Raw genomic sequence first — 23,075 nt, 5'->3', positions numbered from 1 at the left:
TATTACCATTTGGATATAAAAATGCACCAGGTAGATATCAACACTTTATGGACAATTACTTTAAACAAATAGAAAAATATGTAGTATACATCGATGATATATTATTATATTCTAAGACACAAGATGAACATATAAGATTATTAGAAAAATTTATACACAATATAGAATATTCAGGTATAAGTCTAAGTAAAAAGAAAGCTGATATAATGAAAAATCAAATAGAATTCTTAGGAATACAAATTGATAAAAACGGAATAAAAATGCAAACACATATAGTACAAAAAATAATTAACTCAAATGAACAACTAGACACAAAAAAGAAATTACAATCATTCTTAGGACTAGTAAATCAAGTAAGAGAATACATACCAAAATTAGCAGAAAATTTAAAACCATTACAACAAAAATTAAAGAAAGATATAGAATATCAGTTTGATAAAAAAGACCAAATACAAATACAAAAGGTAAAGTTATTATGTAAAAACTTACCTAAACTATACTTTCCAGATGAAAACAAAAAATTTACTTATATAATAGAATCAGATGCGAATGAAAAAAGTTATGGAGGAATATTAAAATACAGGTATGATGACACTACGATAGAACATCATTGCAGGTATTATTCAGGAACATTTAATAATACAGAAATAATATGGGAAATAAATAAAAAAGAATTATATTCAGTGTATAAGTGTTTATTATCATTTGAACCATATATTGTATATAACAAATTTATCATAAGAACAGATAATACACAAGTAAAATGGTGGCTAACAAGAAAAATACAAGATTCGGTAACAACAAAAGAAATAAGGAGATTGGTATTAAATATATTAAATTTTACATTTACAATTGAAGTAATAAAAACTGATAAGAATGTTATTGCAGATTACCTATCACGACAAAGCTACTCAGACTGAGACTGAGGAAGAAGATACAATCGAAAAAATACTCAAAGCTATTACTACACTTTGTACAAAAGTGGATAGTATGGACAACGAGATACAAAAGCTAAAGACTAATGAAGATAATCTGAAGTCTGAAGCTAGTTAGCAGCATGATTATAAAAATGCGGAGCTACGTCAAACGGAAGACGGAAAAAAGCCAGAGCTAAAAGGAGACGATGGGAAACTCCTTAAAACCCATAATGTTTGTTTAAATACAGCTGCAGGTACAAGCAAACAAGTTAGCGATAAACAACATAAAAATGTGAACTTAAACCAGCTATTTGCAAAACCATTTACCCAAAGGACTCCTAGACATGTGTCCACAGAACCACAAACATCTACATACGCAGATAGTTTGCAAAACCAAAGTGAGAAAAAGACATATAACTACATCAAACGAACCTATATTTAAAATATCCACAAAATCCAAACCTATTTAAACTGCAACCCCAGATCAACTACAAAAGAACCAAACCAAGATTATTTGACACAAAAATTACAAGGATATAACAAGTTAATTGCACAACCGAAAACTAACGCTAATTTACTAACAACATGTTATAACTACGGACTGTTAAATACCGTATACACATATGACGGAGAAGAAGTTAGTGGAATACCAGAACTACACAAAGCATTCATCACATACAAAAGAGTTACGAAAGGAAATTTATTTTATATAAAATTCTATATAGCACCAGCGGAGATATTATACGAGGATATAAAACCTCCAATACAGGTTATCAAGATAGGATTAACTAAAGATATGATTATACCCGAGGATATCGGACAATAAGAAGAGATATGCAAAATAGAGATACCAAGTTTTTATGGCAACAAAAGGATAATTGGTATATCAACAATTATACAAGAGTTAGCAAATAATTATTTAAACGGAAACACTATATGGAGCTACTATGCAAGAGACCAGTTAATGATTTATTCCAATTCAAGGGAGGTAAGGAAAGCAGATATGGATGAAGTCCAGAGATGGATTTTATCATTACTTAAGCCAGAAGAACAACCTACAACACGAGCACTAAAAGTAGGATTTATTTCGGTAGAATTATTAACGAGATATTGCAAGCTAATTGGTCACAAATACCCTGACCACATATGTTCGAAATGCAACGGAGAAGATAATATAATCCCAGACGTCCAGCTGGAATAATCTAAGAAGATAAGAAGAAGGAGTCAAGAAGACGGAAGACAAAGATAAGAAGAAAACAAAAAAGAAGACAGATATTTTGAAAAAGTGTAAATAGATATGTAAAAAGTCATAAAAATGTGTATTGTAGTAAGTAATGTGTCATAAAATGTAGTATATAAGTCGTAAAGTAAATAGTAGCATGCATGTGCATATTAGACAAGTGTAAAAGTTAGGTGTAAATAAGTCTTAATAGAATAAAATAGGAACTATTCATGAATAGTAGTGAATAGTAGTAAATAGTAAGTGGACAGATGTAAAAAACGTATTAGAGTATGTATGTCTATATAAAGAGTCGGTTGTAAATGTTGTAAGGCAGGCATTGCCTAACATAATAAAAACTTTCTTATAAACACTCTCTCCACTAAGATATAAAAATACTTAAAAGTTAATGGAACAACAATCTGAAATCCAATCAGATATTTCAGATAGCATGGCAAAGCAAGAGGCAAAGGTATATTGTTCAAAAAATATGCAGAACTAATTTCATATATTCTTGAATATCATATATATGATTGAATAAATTTATGTTAGTTATTATGTATTAGAATTATTTGAATCATGATTTCTAGTTTATTAGCACACTGGAAACAGGGAGAAAACTTCTATACTATGCCATCCTAATGTTGAAACCGGTAGGCGAGGAAAGCCGTTTAGGGGAGTAAACAAAGTTGAGGCGCTGATAAGAAGGAAGTATCCGCTAAAGTACGATGCTAGTAGTGACAGGAAAACATGATAAAGATAATCTAGTTCATAATGATCTAATATGAATTTAATCAATTATGAATATGATAGGAAGGAATAATTTGAAAATAAAAACTGCATAAACAACGAACATGATTACATATATGCATGACGAGATGATAAAAAATTATGAAACTTTAATATTATATATACTTAACGGTATAGAAATAATTGAATTAAGAAGAATCATATGGGAAAAAATATTTGATGACTATGAATCAGAAAATATATTAAATCAAGAATGGTATGAAATAGATTTACAAGATCTATATTTAGCTAAAGAAAGAATAGAATGGTACGATTTAGAAATAAATTCAGATTAAAATGAATTACGAATATTTACAATATTGGATAGAATCTATGGAAGATATAAAACTATTAGAACAATTAATAGAGGAAAATTTATCTATGTACCAAAGAACCGAAGATATGTTATATCTAGAATATATCATAAATAATATTAAATAAATATTCAGATTAAAACAACTATCGAAAGAATATTACAATAAATATTATTACATTTTACCATGAATTTCACACTACCAAAAAATAACATTAAAAAGATATCAAGATTAAAACACTTAACAAAAAATATTATAATAAAATCTTTAAATTAAAATACTCACCTATCACACTACCACCTACCACACTACCACTTCTATGAATTCCTCAATTATCAATTCCGCACCGAAATCTCAACTGGATATTCAATAAATACTATGTATATTGTTAGTTCAATATGTATATTGTTTCTTGCCTTATTTCCCAAAACCATTAGCACAACTCTATTGGAGTATCAATTCTTTGTTACAATCTTCATCATATTGTAACACAAAAAGAGCAATTTGACATTCCAACTATAGTTATTACTCTACTTTTAAGTTATCATGTAGAGACATGTTATGAATAAACTACTCGCTACGTTGAGTTTTTTCTTGTCCTGTGTGTAAAATGATAAATATATACACTTTTTAGCATACATTAAGAGAAAAATATATATATTTTTCATTGTTTACCGCATCAATTATCTAGCCAGTTTGGTCTCTATGTAATAAAAATTTGAGAAGAAGATGATCAAAGATTCAAGCTATTTTCCATATGTTTCCACTTTTTGTTGTTTTAGTTTATCTCCTTTTTGTTGGTCTGAATTGTAGGCCTTGTAGTGTTGAGAAGAAGTTGAGCCTATTTGGCCAATGTACTCCATAAGAAATTACATATCTAATAATAATAGGAAAAACTACCTATTAAGACATACTTTACTACCATATATACATATTTTGCCTCTACTTTAAAAATATTTCATATAATACCACTTTTTAATAACTATACCATATATTTTAAAAAGTTAAATCAGATACACAATCCCTTTAAATATGGTATTTAATAATTATCTTAAAATTACATCTCCTTAATTAGTGGGACATTAACAATTCAAATTTATTTCTCTCTCCAATTCTGCCTTTCCCTCATCTCCAATGCCATCAACATGTTTGTATCTCATTCCCACTCCCCCACGTAATTCTCACACATCCCCCATTACTCGTTCTTCATTAACCATCTCAATACACATTTTGAATGTACTAAATTCATATCCAACTCGACATAATCAACATTAGTTAAAGCAGCAAAGTAAGATTATTCTTATTGTATATTTGTTTCAACCGTATCATGTATCTGAATCAGAGTTGGATACAATGTATGCATTTCTGCACCTTTAAAATATCTTTACTTATTAGTTATGATTTTTCATATTACTAATTTAATGTTCATTTGTCAGGGACTATAGATCATATACAGCTGCATATGCTGAGTATCTTACTGATGGACAACAGATACCATCATCAAATTTTGATGTCGATCTATATTGTTTGAGATATGGTGCACTTTTATGGAATTATGAGAATCAAAACCCTCATTTGGTTCAATTAGCGATAAAAAAAGAACTTCAGATGACATTGAAAAGATAAATATAGATTAGTCATCTGAAGTTCTTTTTTTCAGATTTCCCCTTTCTTGAACTTAAGCCTCCTCTTGAACGCATTCATGTAATTAATGTCTACTCCAAAGTCACATTTAACATCTTCCTGAATGTCCTTTGGAGTATGCTTTCTTTATGATTCTCCTATTTTGGAGCAACTATTCCAGCTATTAAACCAACAGTTTCTTGACGATGTGACAACACTTTATCCTTTTACGGACATATGTGATCGTTATTGAAAGACCTCACTCAAAAAATATTAATTTTATTCAAACATGATGATTTGAATATCCATTGACCTCAGACATACAACTCAAAAAATAACTGCACACAAAGGCGTTACAATAGCTGAGGCTACCAGATACATGCTTAAATACATAAGATACAAATTAATGAAACTTAACATTTTTATGAATTCACTGTAACGCTATTCACAACAAACCTGGGATACATGCCCAACTAATCATTTATGCTACCCAAATTATCGCTCATTCAAGATACTTATTATTTATACGAGATACACACTATAAAATCTCTAGACATTTTTCTCATGTATATGTACTACATTATTTTTCAGGGATAACAGTTTAACAAAATATACACAAAATTCATTACTCTTAAACATGAGGTCGTTTAGTTGTCCGAGATACACTATAAAGTTATGGCACATTTATTTTCATGTATTTGCTCAACATTATTATATTAGATACATGCTTAATAAGATATACATGCTTTAAAATTTATCACTTTTAAACATTTGATTGTTACTTTTAATAATGTGGTATAAATTATTTGTTCGAGATACATATTATTTGTTCGAGATACACACTATAGAAATATGACTCTTGAAAATTAGATCATTACTTTTAAGAATGACCATGTTATGCAATTAACATACATGATAAAAACACATTTAACACTACATCTACTTTCATCAATATTCTGACACATTTTCATCGTGTTTCTAAGATACACAAAAAAAGATACAGCCACCAAAATAACAAACATGACTAGTCTCTTCTTGTCGGATCTTGCAACATTGTATTGGAATTGATTGTCTATGACATATTTTTGCATAACAACCATAATAGTCTTCTTGTACCTGTACACTACTTGACTTTAACAAATTTGTGACTACAGTCACCAATAACATGATTCGATTTAGTATTCAAAACACATAACGCATCTACACTACGATTTTCTGGAAGAACTGCGGCAGATACAGTCATGTCGTCATCCTCAACTTGAACAATTGATGTATCTGGCTCAAACGCAATTTCATCATTAATGCTACATCCAAAATTGTGATGTTTTGTTGTTATGCACAATGGATACAACCCGCACTTTGTTTGACATCTTTTCAATTCCATAAAAAACCTCATGTCCATCTCGTTTTAGATTTTCATTGGAGTTAGATTACCTTCATGTACCTGATGTCCATCCTTTTTTGAGTACAATTTGTTTTGAAATACCATCTACTAGATCGTTGTAGTTTGCATTAGCTCTCAAAAGTATTCCATCAATTCTATAATTTTCATATTCAATTTCAGAGGCCCAAGAACCCGAATGACTCAACAAATTTGCAAAAAGAGATCTCGAAAATTTTAAGATTCAAAAAATGAATTGATGAAGAAGATGAAGTTCTCACTTTTAGATTACTAATTTTTATGATGTCAGTTGATACAATGGATCCATTAATTACGTTTTGGTTGTTGAGTTTCCATAACTTACTCCTGTAATTAAGGGATTAAGTTACAACAATTAATTCAAATTAATTAAAACATGTATCACGTCCTTTGAATTCTAATAGAGTCATGTATCTTACGACTTATTAAACATGTATCTTACAAATGAAAAATGGTATAAGATGTAATATTGAAAACTAGTGGGATTTATGTAGCTACAAATTATTACTAACAACAATTCAATGAGAGAAAGATTAACGAATGAGAAAAATACCAACAAGTTAGTTTCAAGAAGCCATCTCTCTTTTCAACATAACACTTGCACTTTGGACATCTCCTCCATTTCTTGTTCTTAGCAATTCCCATCAGCATCACATCTCCTTTCCCTCTATTGTTTGATCTTCCCAAATGCTGAAAATCCTTACACTCCAATCCCTCATTGCACGAGACATTACACTAAGCACAGAACAATTGATGACAATTAGGACACTCAGAGTCAACCACATTGTCACTCACTCCCATCATCAACCAACATAGTTGAACAGTCCTGATAAGGACAATACTAAATCATCGAACCCGAAAACAAAGCATTATTTTCCAATTGAACCAACATTTCCTTAGGAACAATTTCTCTCCAAAACTTTGGTTTAATTATGGCCTTACTAGCTCATCTTACAGAGCTAGATTTGTCAGACATGGAAAAACTTGTATCTCTTCCAAGCAGCATTGGCATGTTGAAAGGTTTGGTGAAGCTAGATGTCTCGTTCTGCTCAAAACTTAGAAGCTTGCCACAAGAGATAGGTGATTTCAAGAACTTGGCGAAACTTGATGCCAGCGATACTCAAATTTCACAACCTCCTTCTTCAATCGCCCTCTTGAACAATCTTATATTCTTGAGTTTTGAAGGACTATGTTTAGAAGATGGTGAGTACTTTGTATTCCCTGGGGTGAATGAAGGGTTACGCTCATTGAAAATTCTGAATTTCAATTTTTGCAATATAATAGACGGAGGACTTCCGCAAGACATTGGATGCTTATCATCTTTAAAAGAGTTGCATCTCAGTTGAAATGATAGCCCAACTTAGTGCTCTTCAAATCTTGTACTTAACATATTGCGAGAGGCTTACACAACTGCCAAAATTTCCAGAGCAATTAAATACAACATTTGCAGATTGGAGCAATGAAAATTGGTACGTACATGATAACTTCTTGGGATTTATTGTATGTTAATGTGGCGAATTGATTAATATCACAACTCACTTGATTCCCTTATGTGATGATGGAATGTCGGGTATCACCCAAACACTTTCCTTATTTAACCATTCATACGGTTATCCTAAGATTTATTTTTTCTTGGTACCTTTTGTTGGCTTATGGGATACATATACGGCAAATGGGAAAACGCCAAATGACTATGGGCTTATTACGTTATGTTTCTCCGGAGAAATGAAGAAGTATGGATTACGTTTGTTGTATAAAGATGATACTGAGCTTGACGGGAGTTGATCCTCTTCTCAGAAACATTCCATTCTAATATTTTTGGAGAGTCGCGAGCCTCTTCAACTAATAAATATAGGTATTTCTATTATTTTTGTTGTCTCTTTTTATTTATATAACGCTCTCCATCTATTAGCTGCAAAGTCTTCTTCCAAAACCAATAAATTTCTTTTGTCATGAGCTTGTATTATATTTTTTCTTTGCTTGTATTTTTTCTGTATTTTCCTATTAATGTTTTAGTTGAATTATTAAAACCATATCAAAGCTGATTCTAATTTTAGCTATAAAAAAAAAGACCAGAGTAGTGAAACATCTGATTAAGGCTTCTTCTAGTGATGAATTTGAACAAAAATCATTAATGGGCGAGTAATTTGTATGTATCAAAAAGAGGAAAAGCGAGGCAAACCAAGAAGAAAACTAGTTTTTTTGTAACTTGCATCCTATCAAAGTTCAGGGAAAAGATGAAACAATTGAAGATGCAGCGCAGTGTGAGATAGTGGAAGAAGCTAGAGTATGAGGCATGTTAAGTTGAGGTTCGTTCTCCTTCGTTATCTCTTTATGTTCTTCATAGTTAAGCAGTAAATTTACTTAGAAGCTCTTTTCTCTCAAAACAGTTTGCACTGATTAAGGATTAAATCTGATGTTGTGGTCACTCCTTTTAGGGTTACTTTTGTAGTGCAAATTGAGAAGAGGAAGATTGTACTTTGAGAAAAGAACCAGTGACACTTCTTTGAAGGGAACATATATTTCCTCTGCCTAAGAAAGAGATTCATGAAAGAACTTGGATATGCACTAATTTACTTTTTTTAAATTTCATTTCGCACTATAATCACATCTTCTTATCCTAAGGAGATGTGTCACAAACACCCTGTCTTATGGACTCAACATCCTCGCTGAGGTTTGCCCAACCATTGTGATTTTCACCACCACTTGAGATTTGTCAAGACCTAGCAAAGATGCCTCACCTTATCGGAATTTGGCTAAACTCAGGTTAACTTTAGCTTGCATCGACACAGTTAACACAAAAAATTACTCTAATACAATCTGTAATTGCCTAACCCACTAGTAATATTGTTCTATCTGGACATAGACCTGCACAACTTTTAAAGGCATCATTAAAGTAAAAGGTCTACTTATACATATTTAATATCTCTCTTGCGTTTTGCTTAAATGTTACTTCTTATCCTAAGTTAGAGTGTAACACATACAACCGCTCTCCTGATTTTCCAAAGCAAATTAAATCATTTTTTACTTTAAAACCAAGTGTTAGATGAATTCTTTAATACTTTGATCTAATAAGTGATGTAGTAAAAACTAATTTGAACAAGTGATTTAGAATAAAAGAAATATGAGCCTGATAGTTGGTCATACGAACCTGGACTCTATATAAAATAGAACAACTTGTCTGCTAAATAGAAGATTTACGCATTTTGGTCTAGACTTACATTGGACAATAGGCCTCCACCGCTAGAACCCATCCAAATCAGACTAAATAACTAATTCAAACATAAAGACCCTTCATATTGTTTTTTCACCAACTTAATTACTTCAATTGAAATCAAATAAAAGACCCTGTATACTGTTTTTAAACCAACAATAGACTGCATATAATGTAAATAAGAATTCAAATTGCTATTTTGTTTCCAAGAAAACAAAACTTGAACTTTTTCACATTCATTGAAGTTTCTGATCATGGAGTTTCCTCCCCTTTTCCACCTCGTTTTTCTTCTTCTTCTCCTTCATCATCATCATCATCATCTTCATCTTCTTCTTTTTCCTCCTCGTCCTCCTCTAGTTCATCATGATATCCTCCATAATGATGCTTCCAGGAGAACAAATTTAATTGCCTACTAAACTGATAATTCTCACATGTCATTCCCAAATGCAAACATTTACAATTGACACAAAAAAGTCTACAACACTCGGGACATGCCCTAATCGGATATTCCCTTAGATCATCAACCAATGTACCCATACAATCCATAAAAGGGTAATCGATAACTATTGGTGAAGCCAGGACTTCCATTAGTTAAATGGCATCTCTTACTCGCATAAGGAAATCAACCGGCATTATTGAATCTATATCTAAAATTCCATTACAATCAGAAGCAGGGCACTTCATAGAAACCATCTCATGGATATCCTTATTAATTTTTTTGCCTATATAATTTTGTATGCATTCTTCACAATAATGATGATTGCAATTGGTGCCCCGCATCATTTTGTTTGGCAACGGAAACACATTTTTTCAAATTTCACAAAAAGTACATGAAGATTCCCCCTTTTTAGAAGTACTGTACTTTAGGTTAAGTGAATTTGAAATAACATAATACTCAATTTCTACAGGTTATTTCCCAACACCATGATTAGAGCTTGATTCCAAGTTCTTACCTGAATGAAGCTGAGTTGAGTAGAAGAGAATTTGTTGCAACTCGGTATCATTATCTCCGCTTTTGTAAATGTTTTTATTTTCGATGATAGCGGTGAAAACATAATTTAGAAAGGTGGGATCAACTTCGATTTGGCCGGAGTTCAAGATTTGCAAATATGTTGATTCTATTTCAACTTGATTCTACCATTAATAGGACCCTATATTTCTTTCCCAATAGATGCATATATGTTGTATATATATTTTTTTCAGGTTCTTGTATGTATTCTACTTTTTAGGGTTTAGAATTAATTTGGAATATACCAAATTTGAAATAAATTAATGCAATATGCGCAATTTGTATCACTTTCAACAGGTGACATTGTCTTACCAAATTGCGCATATTGCATTAATTTATTTCAAATTTGGTATAATCCAAATTAATTCTAAACCCTAAAAAGTAAAATAAATACAAGAACCTGAAAAAAACAATATATATATATATATACAACATATATGCATATATTGGGAAAGAAATATAGGGTCCCATTGACGGCAAAATCAAGTTGAAATCGAATCAACAGATTTGAAAATCTTGCACTCCGATGAAATTGAAGTTGATCCCACCTTGTTGAATTCTACTGTCATCACTATCACCGAAAATAAAAATGGTTACGAGAGTGGATATATTGATATCGATATGCAACAAATTCTCTTCTACTCAGCTGAGTTTCATTTAGGTAAGAACTTGGAATCAAGCTCTAATCACGGTGTTGGTAAAACACCTGTAGAAAGTGAGTATTTTGTAATTCCTAATTCACTTAACCTAAAGAAAAGTACTTCTAAAAAGGGGGAATCTTCATGTACTTTTTGTGAAATTTGTAAAAAAGTGTTTCCTCCGCCGAACAAAATGATGCAGAGCACCAGTTGTAATCATCGTTATTGTGAAGAATGCATTCAAAATTATATAGGCAAAAAAATTAATAAGGATATCCATGAGATAATTTCTAAGAAGTGCCCTGCTTCTGATTGCAATGGAATTTTAGATATCGATTCAATAATGCCGGTTGATTTCCTTATGCGAGTAAGAGATGCCATTCGACTAACGGAAGTTCTGACTACGCCAATAGTTATTGATTGCCCTTTTATGGATTGTATGGGTACACTGGTTGATGATCTAAGGGAATGTCCGATTAGGGCATGTCTTGAGTGCTGGAGACTTTTCTTTGTCAATTGTAAATGCTTGCATTTGGGAATGACATGTGAGAATTATCAGATTAGTAGGCAATTAAATTTGCTCTACTGGCTGCATCATTATGAAGGATATGATGATGAACTAGAGGAGAAAATTTTATCAATTACACTAGGGTCAGCCATGGAAAACATATAATATAATCTTAATAGCATGATTCAATACTAAATCAATCATAAACAAGTACTATCCACTCAATTGGAATCATATTCAACTTAACCCATAATACTGGAATGAACCCTAACTTGAATTGGGGATTCATCTTCACAATTGGGGGAATTCTAGGGGACTCCATAGATGGAAGAATCCATGGATGAATAAGCTATCATACCTTGGATACAAAGCCCTCACAAAGCTTGGAAGACTGGAGGAATTTGACCTAGCTTGATTCTCTTCTTCTTTCTTGAGTTTTCTAGAGAGAGACTTTTCTAGAAGATGAACTTTGGGATCTTTTGGGGTTTTGGAAATAATGACTTAATTGGGGTGATTAAAGGCTTAAAATAGTTTATATAGGTGTATAAAGTCTATACAAAATGGCCCCACTTAATACTAACTAAAAAAGGAATTTCCTAATTTGGCCTCACTTATGCAGCATGGGGCCAGGCACCACAACAGGGATCACGGGCCGTGGTCCACACCACAGGCTGTGGTCCTGCTCGTGGTTCATGGTCCAGTAGCTAGGACATAAGGACTTGGCCTCCAAAGGTCTAAGGCATGACCACGAGCCTTCACATGGCTCGTCGTGATGTGCTAACTTTAGGAAGCCTTTAGGGAGCTATTGCCCAAGCTCCACGGACCACTCCACGAGCCGTGGTCCTCACCACTGGCCATGGTGGTGGTAGTGAAGATGAGGCAGTGCTTGCCAAGGTTGGGGCAGTCTTGGCCTTTGGCTTGGGCCTTGCCCCTATTCCTTGGCTCTTACCCTCAAGTCTAGACTTGTTGCACCTTCACTTAGCCCTAGGTGGCGTACTAGACTACGGGGTGTTACAATATCTCTCTCTTGGCTTTATCCTCGATGCTATGAGGACTCACGAATCTTCAACTCCTTTCTCTTACTAAAAACCTAGCCTCAAAGATGGAAATCAATATCACCGAACCCTACATTTGATAAGAATGTAGGTATGAGTATGCATTAGTACAAAATGTACTAAATATGATAGCTAGCATATCATCATAAGACCATAACATATGTGTCACGCCCCGAGCCTACACCCTGGACGTGGCTAACACTTGTGAACCATTGCTGGCCCCAAGCGAACCCTTTGCCTGGCTTACTTAATTTAGCGGAAGACTTAACTTAACAAGATAATCTCAAAACATAACTTTAAAGAGAAATAACACTTACCCAAAACGGCAACTGAAGTCTTTAAACAACATCTGAATGATAAAGTAAAGACAACTGAACTACTAACTCTATGAATCCTCTAAAACAAGGAGGGATGTCAGGACAGGATCCCCGATCATCCTAACAACTGATTACTAGAAAATCAATGTAAAAAGGAGCCCTCCGGGAGTAAGGAGGCTCACCAACTGACTCTGCGTGATGAACCTGATCAACGAGGAGCTGGACGTTGATCCTAGTTACCTGTGTCTGCATCATAAGATGATGCATGCCAACTGGCATCAGTACATTGAATGTACGAGTATGCGAGTTGGAATGCTTAACACAACTTAAGCTTGAAAGGAATCTGAAATAAGCACTTACCTTGGCTTTTCTCAACTCATGAATACTTAACTCAAAATAAAGCAATGAAACATATGCAATATATGAAAAGCTTTGTAAAACAGTAAAAGCAACTTAGTTCTTTAAAGAAAATGTAATAACAAACTCAACTTTACTCATATAATAAATTAATATAGTTTCTGTGGGAGTTTCTCTAACCGACAACCACCACTATGAGCCTAAGTGGTGATAAAACGTCTTGCCCACGCTACCAGAACTATCCTACACTTTGCCGTCATATAGAATGCTTAACTTAGTGGATCCACTAGCTTATGCTAAATGCATCTGAAGGAGTCATCTAAAAAGTATGTTCCTTTCATACCCATGATGGCTACATGGTTTATGGAGACGTGAGTTAGCTAAACTGAAGTTCGTCCCAATATCGGTGCTCAATATTACTGCCAAAATATACTTTAGCTCATATGTTTGTAAAAACAAAACTCTTTCTTTAGTTTGAGATAATTACTCGAAAACATAGCTTAAAAGCTCTTTTGGAAATCTCCATTTCCTTTCTTGCTCAAATGTGAAAACATTTTAACTCTTGGGAATACTTAGTTCCCGTATAATCTTTGAAGAATGAACTTTACTCTTACTCTTTTACTGAAAACTAGCTCAAAGGCTCTTTTGGAAATCTCAGTTTCCTTTCTTGTTTAAATGTGAAAACATTTACTCTTTGGGATTACATAGTCCCGATATACTCTTCTGAAGAAATGCACTTCAAACTTTACTCTTTACTCAACTCAAAACTCAAGTCTTAAAACAAAGTTAAAACATTTGTAAAAGACTTTTGGAAAACATTATGAACTTCTCTTAACTTGACTCTTGACTCTTAACTTCTCTTGACTTTGATCCTAAGTTTCCTTGAATTGAACTATGGATTCAAGGTTCATGATCTCATGTTTATGGATGATTTCATGATGTTTAGATGTACCTTAGAGTTATGGAATGAACTAGAAAACATAGGTACATCACTAAGGAACTAGTACAAAAAGATAGGGGAGGAATGGGGGGATCTGGCGTCCCTGGCGCTCTGAGAGATGCGGGGCGCTGATCTTAGGCATATTTATATACCTAAGTAGTCGGAATTGGCCCACGAAGTGATGATGTTTGATGACAATCTTGATATATTAGCTTGAATTCTAGTTTAATTTATGATGATTGCATACTTACACACGTGATTAGTTGTTTCAGAAAATATTGATGGAATATGAATTGGGAAGATGGAAGAAGGAAGAAGGAGCAAGGAGAAACAGGAAAATGGCTAAGGCAACAATCACCAGTGGCTAGCGCACTGGTTGGCGCGGCGCGCCACTACTGGTACTTCAGAGAGCCTGTTGAGGCGTACTGAGAGGCGCGACGCGCCAGGAGGAAAACCTCAGAGGCATTGCTCAGGCGCTCTGCTTGGCGCGGCGCGCCAGGAGCTAAATAAGGGAAGATATGTTTTGGCGCGATAAGGGGAGCGACACGCCACATGTTCTCCGACTTAAACAAGTTTTTAACATAAGATAGGATTTCTTATTTGAGTAGGATTGGTTACCAACTTTTCCTACTAGTATAAATAGATCCTTAGGGCTTCAAAAAGGAGACTTTTGATTTAGTGTGCAAGGGCAAGAATTCAAGTTTGTAATAGGTTTTGATCCTTTAACTCTTCCAGTTTTCAGAAATTGCATGAACTATAGTATTTTCTTGTTTTCTAATAGCATGAGTAGCTAAACGTCTTAGTTCTGGGGCTGTAGCTATGAATTATGTGTTGAATGTTTGAGGCTTTATGAATTGATTTCCGGTTGTCAATCCAAATTACTTTTATATTCTTGTTTTACTATTTTATGCTTGCGCACCATAAAATAAATCTAGTGTCTAATCTTAAAATCGAAAGAGGAGGAATTAGATAGACCAGAGAATATAGAGAGCTCGGTCCACCCATTGAATTGAGGTGATTAGTGTTCAGGAGTGACACCTAGACAAACACCTTGCTTGGTTATGAAATAGGATGAAATATACATGCTCGCCAGTTAGTTTATTTATCCCCGCTCAACGATGTAGTTAGATGGCTAACTGGGGTAGGCGGCGAGAGGCGAACCACCTGGACCATACCATCAACCCTATAAACCAGTAATTTGACAACTGAAGTGAATTCTAAGCCAATGATATGATACATGATATTCATTGTATGCTGCAGCCCTGGAATTGTTTTTAAACTTGCTTGAACCACATTATATCAAAGTTGTTCACAATTAGTTACTTTTAATTAGTGCATAATTATTAGTAGATACTTAACTAAATCACAACTCTTAAAAAGGTTACTTGGTTACTTTTAATTATAGACTTGAGTGAATATAAGTTGATCATAAGTCCCTTGGGAACGATAACTCGTTTCTTGAATAATCTATACTACTTATACAACCACGTACACTTGCGTGTATTTTGGGAGTAACAAGTTTTTTGCGCCGCTGCGCCACCCCTCAAAATTCAGAGGGCAAGCTGGGGCGCTCTGGCTGGCGTGTCGCCCCAAAGCCCCACATTCAGAGGCTGCTTTGGGGCGCGCTGGCTGGCGCGATGCCCTACCCCCTTCCCCAGGTGTTTAATGAATTTTCTTCTTCTATTTTCAACTCTAAACTTCAATGGTTCTTTCCCAAAACTCTTAGAATCATTTATATCCTCAATATATGATAGATTCAAACCGAAATTACACACGGAAACATGAATCAAATCGCAAGAAAACTCCAACAACACAACCCACATGAATTCAAACAAAACCTTCAACAATGTTCATCAAGAACTCAATTTCTAAACTTGCAAAGACTTAAATTCGCTGAATTAAATCATGGTTGGCGCGTGGGTGAACTAACCCAACACTATGTGATCTCACATACCTTTTAGGGATCACCCCCGACGAAATCCACAAGCTATCCTTGACGAAGTCGACAAATCTTGAACGTTCTTCTCCTTTCTCCTCCTTTCTCCTCTTCTCCAAGCCCTAGCGTGAAATTCACTTTTCTAAAACTGAATAAAATCTGACTTTACCCCAATTAAACTCCTTAAAACGAATTAAAATAATTAGGTAAGCAAAATACTAATTTACCCTTCCAAAATCCGGATTAGACTTTCCTTAATCCAACAACCCAACTTCCAAAGGGCGTAACATACTCATACGAACTCAGAATCGCACAAACTTGGAGGCGTTGGAAAGATCATTCCAAGATTTTTCCAACCATATCTGGAAGTACACCTAAATCATCCTGAGCTAGGATTTATGGCCATTTGAAGTTGACCAACACTCAACCTTTCCTAACTCAAACAAATTTTGAGATTTTCGTTCTTTCCAAAAATGACTATTTCCAATTATTAGCTTCTTCCTAGTTATTTCAAATTGCGAGATGTTACAATATGGGTTAGTCAACATAAGGCATAAGCCACACGTATAAGAGATAATAACATACTCATAAGCATAATTTCCAACATAGACATAATGTAAGCATTATTCATCACAAAGCATAGTCCATATACATAGTCAATACTTAGACCTTCATATCATAAGAAAACCACTTCATAAGTAACCTACAAGTGTACTTGTGCAATGCATGGATAGGATCCCATAATCACATACATGCTAAGTATCCCCTTTGGTGATCATAATCATACTTACCATCCTATGGTCTCATCCTTAGCTTAGTTCTTCATAGAAAAGGTAATCTTCACCTTTAGTCAACATATCAAGGAAGGCAACTATAGCAATAATCTAAACTAAGTATACATAATATAAGAGAACACTTCATAATTAACTTCAAGTCATACTTGTGCAATGCATGGATAAGACCCCATAATCCTACCCATACTAAGTACCACTTTAGACTTTCATGCATATTGATCATCTCTTTGGTCTCATATTTAGCACATCATAAAGGACAACGGGAATCACCTCAAGTCATACATCTCATGGAATCATAAAGGACAAGGGGAATCACCTCAAGTCATACATATCATGGAAGGCCTATAGAGCTACAATCCATACAAGTCATTGTGCATAATACTCTTTACTTATTCTTAAGACATGGGAGCTCACCTCTCTATGTCTTATCATAAGGGCCAATGGGTATTCACCTCTCTATGTCTATCATATAGGCCAAATGGGTAATCACCTCTTACTTTACATGTATAGTCATAAGTATTCACCTCCATAACGATTTTAGGGAAACATAGGTATTATCCTCCATGCCCCACTATTATATGATATAGGTATTTGCCTCCACATCATTACACGAGGATCATAGGTATTCTCCTCCATGATCAACATAAAGGCTAATGGGTATTCACCTCTTGCCTTACTATAGAAGTTATATTTTAAGGGTAGTCACCACACACTTATCATATCATGTCATGGGTAATCTTCTCATGATTATCTACTTAGGGAAAAGGGAAGTCACCTCACATCTCTCTCACACAAAGGTCTTTGGGATAATCACCACAAGCCTCATCACATTTCATAGTGAACATAGATTAATTTTAGGTGAGCAAACCCTTCAACCTAGAATCATTCTATATGAGATAACCTTTCATATCATTTCATATTCATGCATAAGTGTGTGTGAATGGCCTTACATATCACAACAACATATCATAATCATAGACACTTCACTCTCAAAGTGTTCATAAGACATGTACATAGCTTTCATAAAACATGCATAAAATCATGTCTTGCCCTTTCAAGGGTCAAGGCTCATATCAAATCAACAAATCTAGTAATAATACATTAGACATAGATACTATCATAACTCAAGTGATTCTATCACTTCATACAATATATCATTCATAAGGTAGGTTAGGTAGGTAAAGGCTTTCCACCATAATTCTATCCATTAATCTTCTATTCTCATATAGACTTTACTCTCAAAGTCTTAACATACATAATTCACCTTATTAGCTTTACCTTCAAAACCCTAGAAGTCAACATTCATGATTACAAGCCGTACTCTCAAGATTCTACTTCTTACAATCATCATATATATCTAGACTTCAAGGCATTCAAATCACATGCTTAATTATTAAGTGATTCTAGTCCTAAATCATCATAAAGGTTCAACTCCAAACCTTACGAGTCATGATCTATCATATATACTATAATCTAATTCAATTCATGTCTACATGATTTTATTCTTGAACAATTACTATAGACATCATCAATTCTAGAAGATCATCTCTAAGTCTTCAATTTCCCTCTTTAAGGCACAAACCTACATTACTCCAATTTCATCAATTAAACTAGGGCTAGCCATAGAAAACATATAATATCATCTTAATAGCATGATTCACTACTAAATCAATCATAAACAAGTACTATCCACTCAATTGGAATCATACTCAACTTAACGCACAATATTGGAAGGAACCCTAACTTGAATTGGGGATTTATCTTCACAATTGGGGGAATTCTAGGGGACTCCACCGATGGAAGAATCCATGGATGAATAAACTATCATACCTTAGATACAAATCCCTCACAAAGCTTTGAAGATTGGAGGAATTTTACCTTGCTTGAGTCTCTTCTTCTTCTTCTTTCTTGAGTTTTCTAGAGAGAAATTTTCTGAAAAGATGAACTTTGGGATCTTTTGGAGTTTTGGAAATAATGACGTAATTGGGGTGGTAAAAGGTTTAAAATAGTTTACATAGGTGTATAAAGTCTATACAAAATAACCCCACTTAATGCTAACTAAAAAAGGAATTTCCTAATTTGTCCTCACTTAGGTAGCGTGGAGTCAGCACCACGACAGGGCTCACGAGCCGTGGTCCACACCACTGGTCGTGGTCCACACCACTGGCCGTGGTCCACACCACTAGCCGTGGTCCTGCTCGCGGTCCATGGTCCAGTATCTAGGATTCAAGGACTTGGCCCCCACAAGTCTAAGGCATAACCACGAGACATCCCACGGGTCATGGTCTTCACCACTGACCGTGAAGTTGCTCGTGGTGATGTGCCAACTTTAGGCAGCCTTTAGGGAGCTACTGCCCAAGCTCCACAGACCACTCCATGAGTCGTGGTCCTCACCACTGGCCGTGGTGGTGGACGTGAAGATGAGGCAGTGATTGCCAAGGTTGGGGCAGCCTTGGCCCTTGGCTTGGGCCTTGCCCCTTTGCCTTGGCTCTTGCCCTCTAGTCTAGACTTGTTGCACCCTCAATTAGCCCTAGGTGGCCTTCTAGACTACGGGGTGTTATAAGACGAGGAGGAAGAAGAAGAAGATAAAGATGATGAAGAAGAATAAAGAGGAGGAGAAAGGGAGGAAAGTCCATGATTAGAAACTTCAATGAATGTGAAAAAGTTCAAGTTTTGTTTTCTTGGAAACAAAATAGCAATTTGAATTCTTATTTACTTTATATGCAGTCTATTGTTGGTTAAAACACAGTATGCAGGGTCTTTTATTTGACTTCAATTGTATCTGTTAAGTTAGTGAAAAACAATATGCAGGGTCTTTATGTTTGAATTAGTTATTGAGTCTGATTTGGATGGGCTCTAGCGGTGGAGGCCTATTGTCCAATGTATGTCTAGACCAAAATCCGCAAATCTTCTATTTTGCAGACAAGTTGTTGTATTTTATATAGAGTCCAGGTTTGTATGACCTACTATCAGGGCCATATTTCTTTTATTTTGAATCGATTGTTCAAATTATTTTTTACTACATCACTTATTATATCAAAGTTCACACTTGGTTTTTAAAGTAAAAAATGATTTAATTTGCTTTGGAAAATCAGGAGACAAGTTGTATCTATTACACCCTAACTTAGGATAAGAAGTAACATATAAGTAAAATGCCTGAGAGATGTTAAGTATATATAAGTAAGTAGACCTTGTACTTTAATGATGCCTTTAAATGTTGAGCAGGTCTATGCCGAGATAGAACAATATCACTAGTGGGTTAGACAATTATAGATGGTATTAGAGTAACTTTTCTGTTAATTGTGTCGATGCAAGCTAAAGTTAACCTGAGTTTAGCCAAATTCCGATAAGGTGAGGCAAACATCTTTACTAGGTCTTGACAAATCTCAAGTGGTGGGGAAAATCACAATGGTGGGGCAAACCTCAGTGAGGACTTTGAGTCCATAAGAGAGGGTGTTTGTGACACATCTCTGTAGGATAAGAAGTCCACATCGACAAAAACACATGATAAGTAAGCAGATCTTACACTTTAGTGGCACGTTTAAAGTTGGGTGGGTCTAGGGCGAAACGAAAAATATCACTAGCGGGATGAACCATTGTTTGTTACGTTGGAAAAGGCAACGTAGAATTATATATATATATATATATATACTAGTTTTTGAGAACTGCGCTACACGTTTGTCTCATATAATTATTATCAAACAATTTTAATGATCGACCATTTCAATGACTTTTTGATCTTCTTCATTATTTAACCTCTACATGAAATCTAATAGGGAAATGTAGAAATGAAGGTAGAATATTGAAGAGGGGCCAATCATTAGTTGCTTCCAACATTACAAGACATTAGTTAAGATATAGAAACTTGAATTCACTAACAAAATGTTATATCACCATAGTAATAATGTTGACAGTGCTTGCTAAGATTAGAGCCATTAGAACTTGGGACAGAATAACCCTGTAAAAAGAGCTCAAACTATAAAAACAAAAACCTATTCTACAACTTCATTTAGCTAAGAATCATCAAAAGAATGCAAATATTTCAGAACGACATCCACATGTTCTTATAAATGAGTTTTGTGCATGAAACAATTCCATCAAGTTGTCCTGCTTGCCCGGGGACTAATGCCCAAGTAGTTTGTCATGAGACCCGTGATACCAAACATCATAGCCATTGAGATCTGCTTAATATCATTTTCCATATTCCTTATGTTAGCAAGGGATTGCACACTGAATATAATAACAAGCCACGAGCAAATCTTGTATCTGATAACATGGCACCAAAGACACCGAAGATGACGGCTATGAAGCCATAGTAATCTATAGGAAGATCTTGTGGACCAACCAGTGAAGCCTTGTGCGGTTTCGCCACCATATTCGAGTAAAAAGATTCAACGGGATTTGCAAATTCAATTGCTCTTTGGGTGACTTAAATAAGGGACCTTATGTATGGGAAGATGAAAAGAATCAAATTATTAAAGATATTTTAGCCAAAAATAAAAAAGACCCATCAATTTCCAACTTAATTGTTTGACCTTTGATCTTTATGAGTTTGCTCACAAACAAGAGATGAAGAAGCAATTGAAGAAGTATTGTGCCTCGAGAAAAGGAAGAGTCTATTGACTTAAATCATAATTATGAGTATTTTTATGCAATATTATTAATGTAGATGAAGATCAAAGGTCAAACAATTAAGTTGGAAATTGATGGGTCTTTTTAATTTTTGGCGAAAAAATCTTTAATAATTTGATTCTCTTCATAAATATGAGTATTTTTACTGCAGTATTATTAATGTCGAACAAATAATTGCTTTTTATTTATATAAAGTGTAAAACTGTAATTCAACTTTTGACTTGAGTTCTTCCCACTTATAATATAAACACGCGCTTTGCGCATGAACCCTATGTCAATAAGTATACGATTTAAAAAAAAAGTTACATCGATTGATAACATATTAGTGTTACAAAACAAAATAAAAGTTTGTTATACTTTTTATATCCACAAACATGATGTACGGTCGCAAAGTTGTAAAACAACATAGAACGACAATGTTAAATTATAAAGCTTATTAAGTTGAAGGACCTTGAATAAATATTTCAAATTGTTTTAATTTATACAACAACAACAACAACAACCCCAGCAACAACAACGATATATCTATATAGTACCATAAAGTGGGATGATTTTATTCTGTTAAAGTGTTTGAATAAATATTTAGTGTAATCCAACAAAGTGATTTAATAAATACATTTAAAGTAGTATTTTAAATAAAATAAATTATATTTCTTTTCGCATATTACAAATGTTACTTATAATGTATATGTATATATAGCATTCGGGAGCTAACTTTACAAATGTAAAGGTTTCTCAATGCAAATTCATTGTGAATTCTTAAATAATAGTAAGATTTAATCACAAAGATATACTATAACTTTCTTTAATTAATTAAGTTAATATGAATGGTTCTTATATTTGTATTTCTTTTAAGTTCAACTTTTTAAATATTTGTTAGAACAAATATTGATATTTTAGCATAAACAATTTTAGTAAGATCACTAAAATTTAAAAAATCTTTCAATTTTTTGGTGATTTTTTAGTATGCAGTTCAACTTTACAAGTAAGAATTTCCCACTTTTAAAACCACCCATGTGAAAAAAAAATGCATAACTCATGAATATTGTCAATTTGGAAAAAAAACTGCTACCATAAAGAATCGGTTGACAATAATGGTAACTTATCTTACTTATACAACGTAAGAATATGCAAGGCCATTTTTATGTAGGATATCTAGTAGTAGTATTTATCATCGTAAAAATGTTCTCTAACTGCATCATATTATGATTACAACATATTTCATAATTGGATACTTTTGAGATTATGTAAATTCTCTAGTCTTTTATTCCTATATAATTACTACTTTGTAGTATTAAATATCCAAATATAATTACTAATTAGAAAGTATATTAAGAGATTCTTGAATTGGGAATGAATTATATATCGATAAATAAAGAGTGCATGTTATTGT

The 23,075-nt window shown here is 33.9% G+C and overlaps 1 protein-coding gene and 1 pseudogene across 1 annotated transcript; one reads left to right on the top strand and one right to left on the bottom strand.

The window, feature by feature from the left end:
• Nucleotides 1–9,748: 9,748 nt before the first annotated feature.
• On the bottom strand, nucleotides 9,749–10,829 carry LOC125811379 (uncharacterized; annotated as a pseudogene).
• A 150-nt stretch (nucleotides 10,830–10,979) lies between these two features.
• LOC125811378 (uncharacterized) lies at nucleotides 10,980–19,658 on the top strand (the record flags this gene model as incomplete). The annotated part of the gene is made up of 2 exons (XM_049490865.1): nucleotides 10,980–11,774; nucleotides 19,617–19,658. Coding segments are annotated over 2 exons (837 nt in total), but the record flags the coding sequence as incomplete, so codon positions are not given.
• Between the last annotated feature and the right edge of the window lie 3,417 nt (nucleotides 19,659–23,075).

Source organism: Solanum verrucosum, unplaced genomic scaffold, assembly GCF_900185275.1.
Source record: "Solanum verrucosum unplaced genomic scaffold, falcon-dt-bn FXZP01000293.1, whole genome shotgun sequence".
Lineage (NCBI taxonomy): Eukaryota > Viridiplantae > Streptophyta > Magnoliopsida > Solanales > Solanaceae > Solanum > Solanum verrucosum.
Note: the sequence above shows the minus strand (reverse complement) of the source record. Positions and strands in the feature narration are given on the sequence as shown.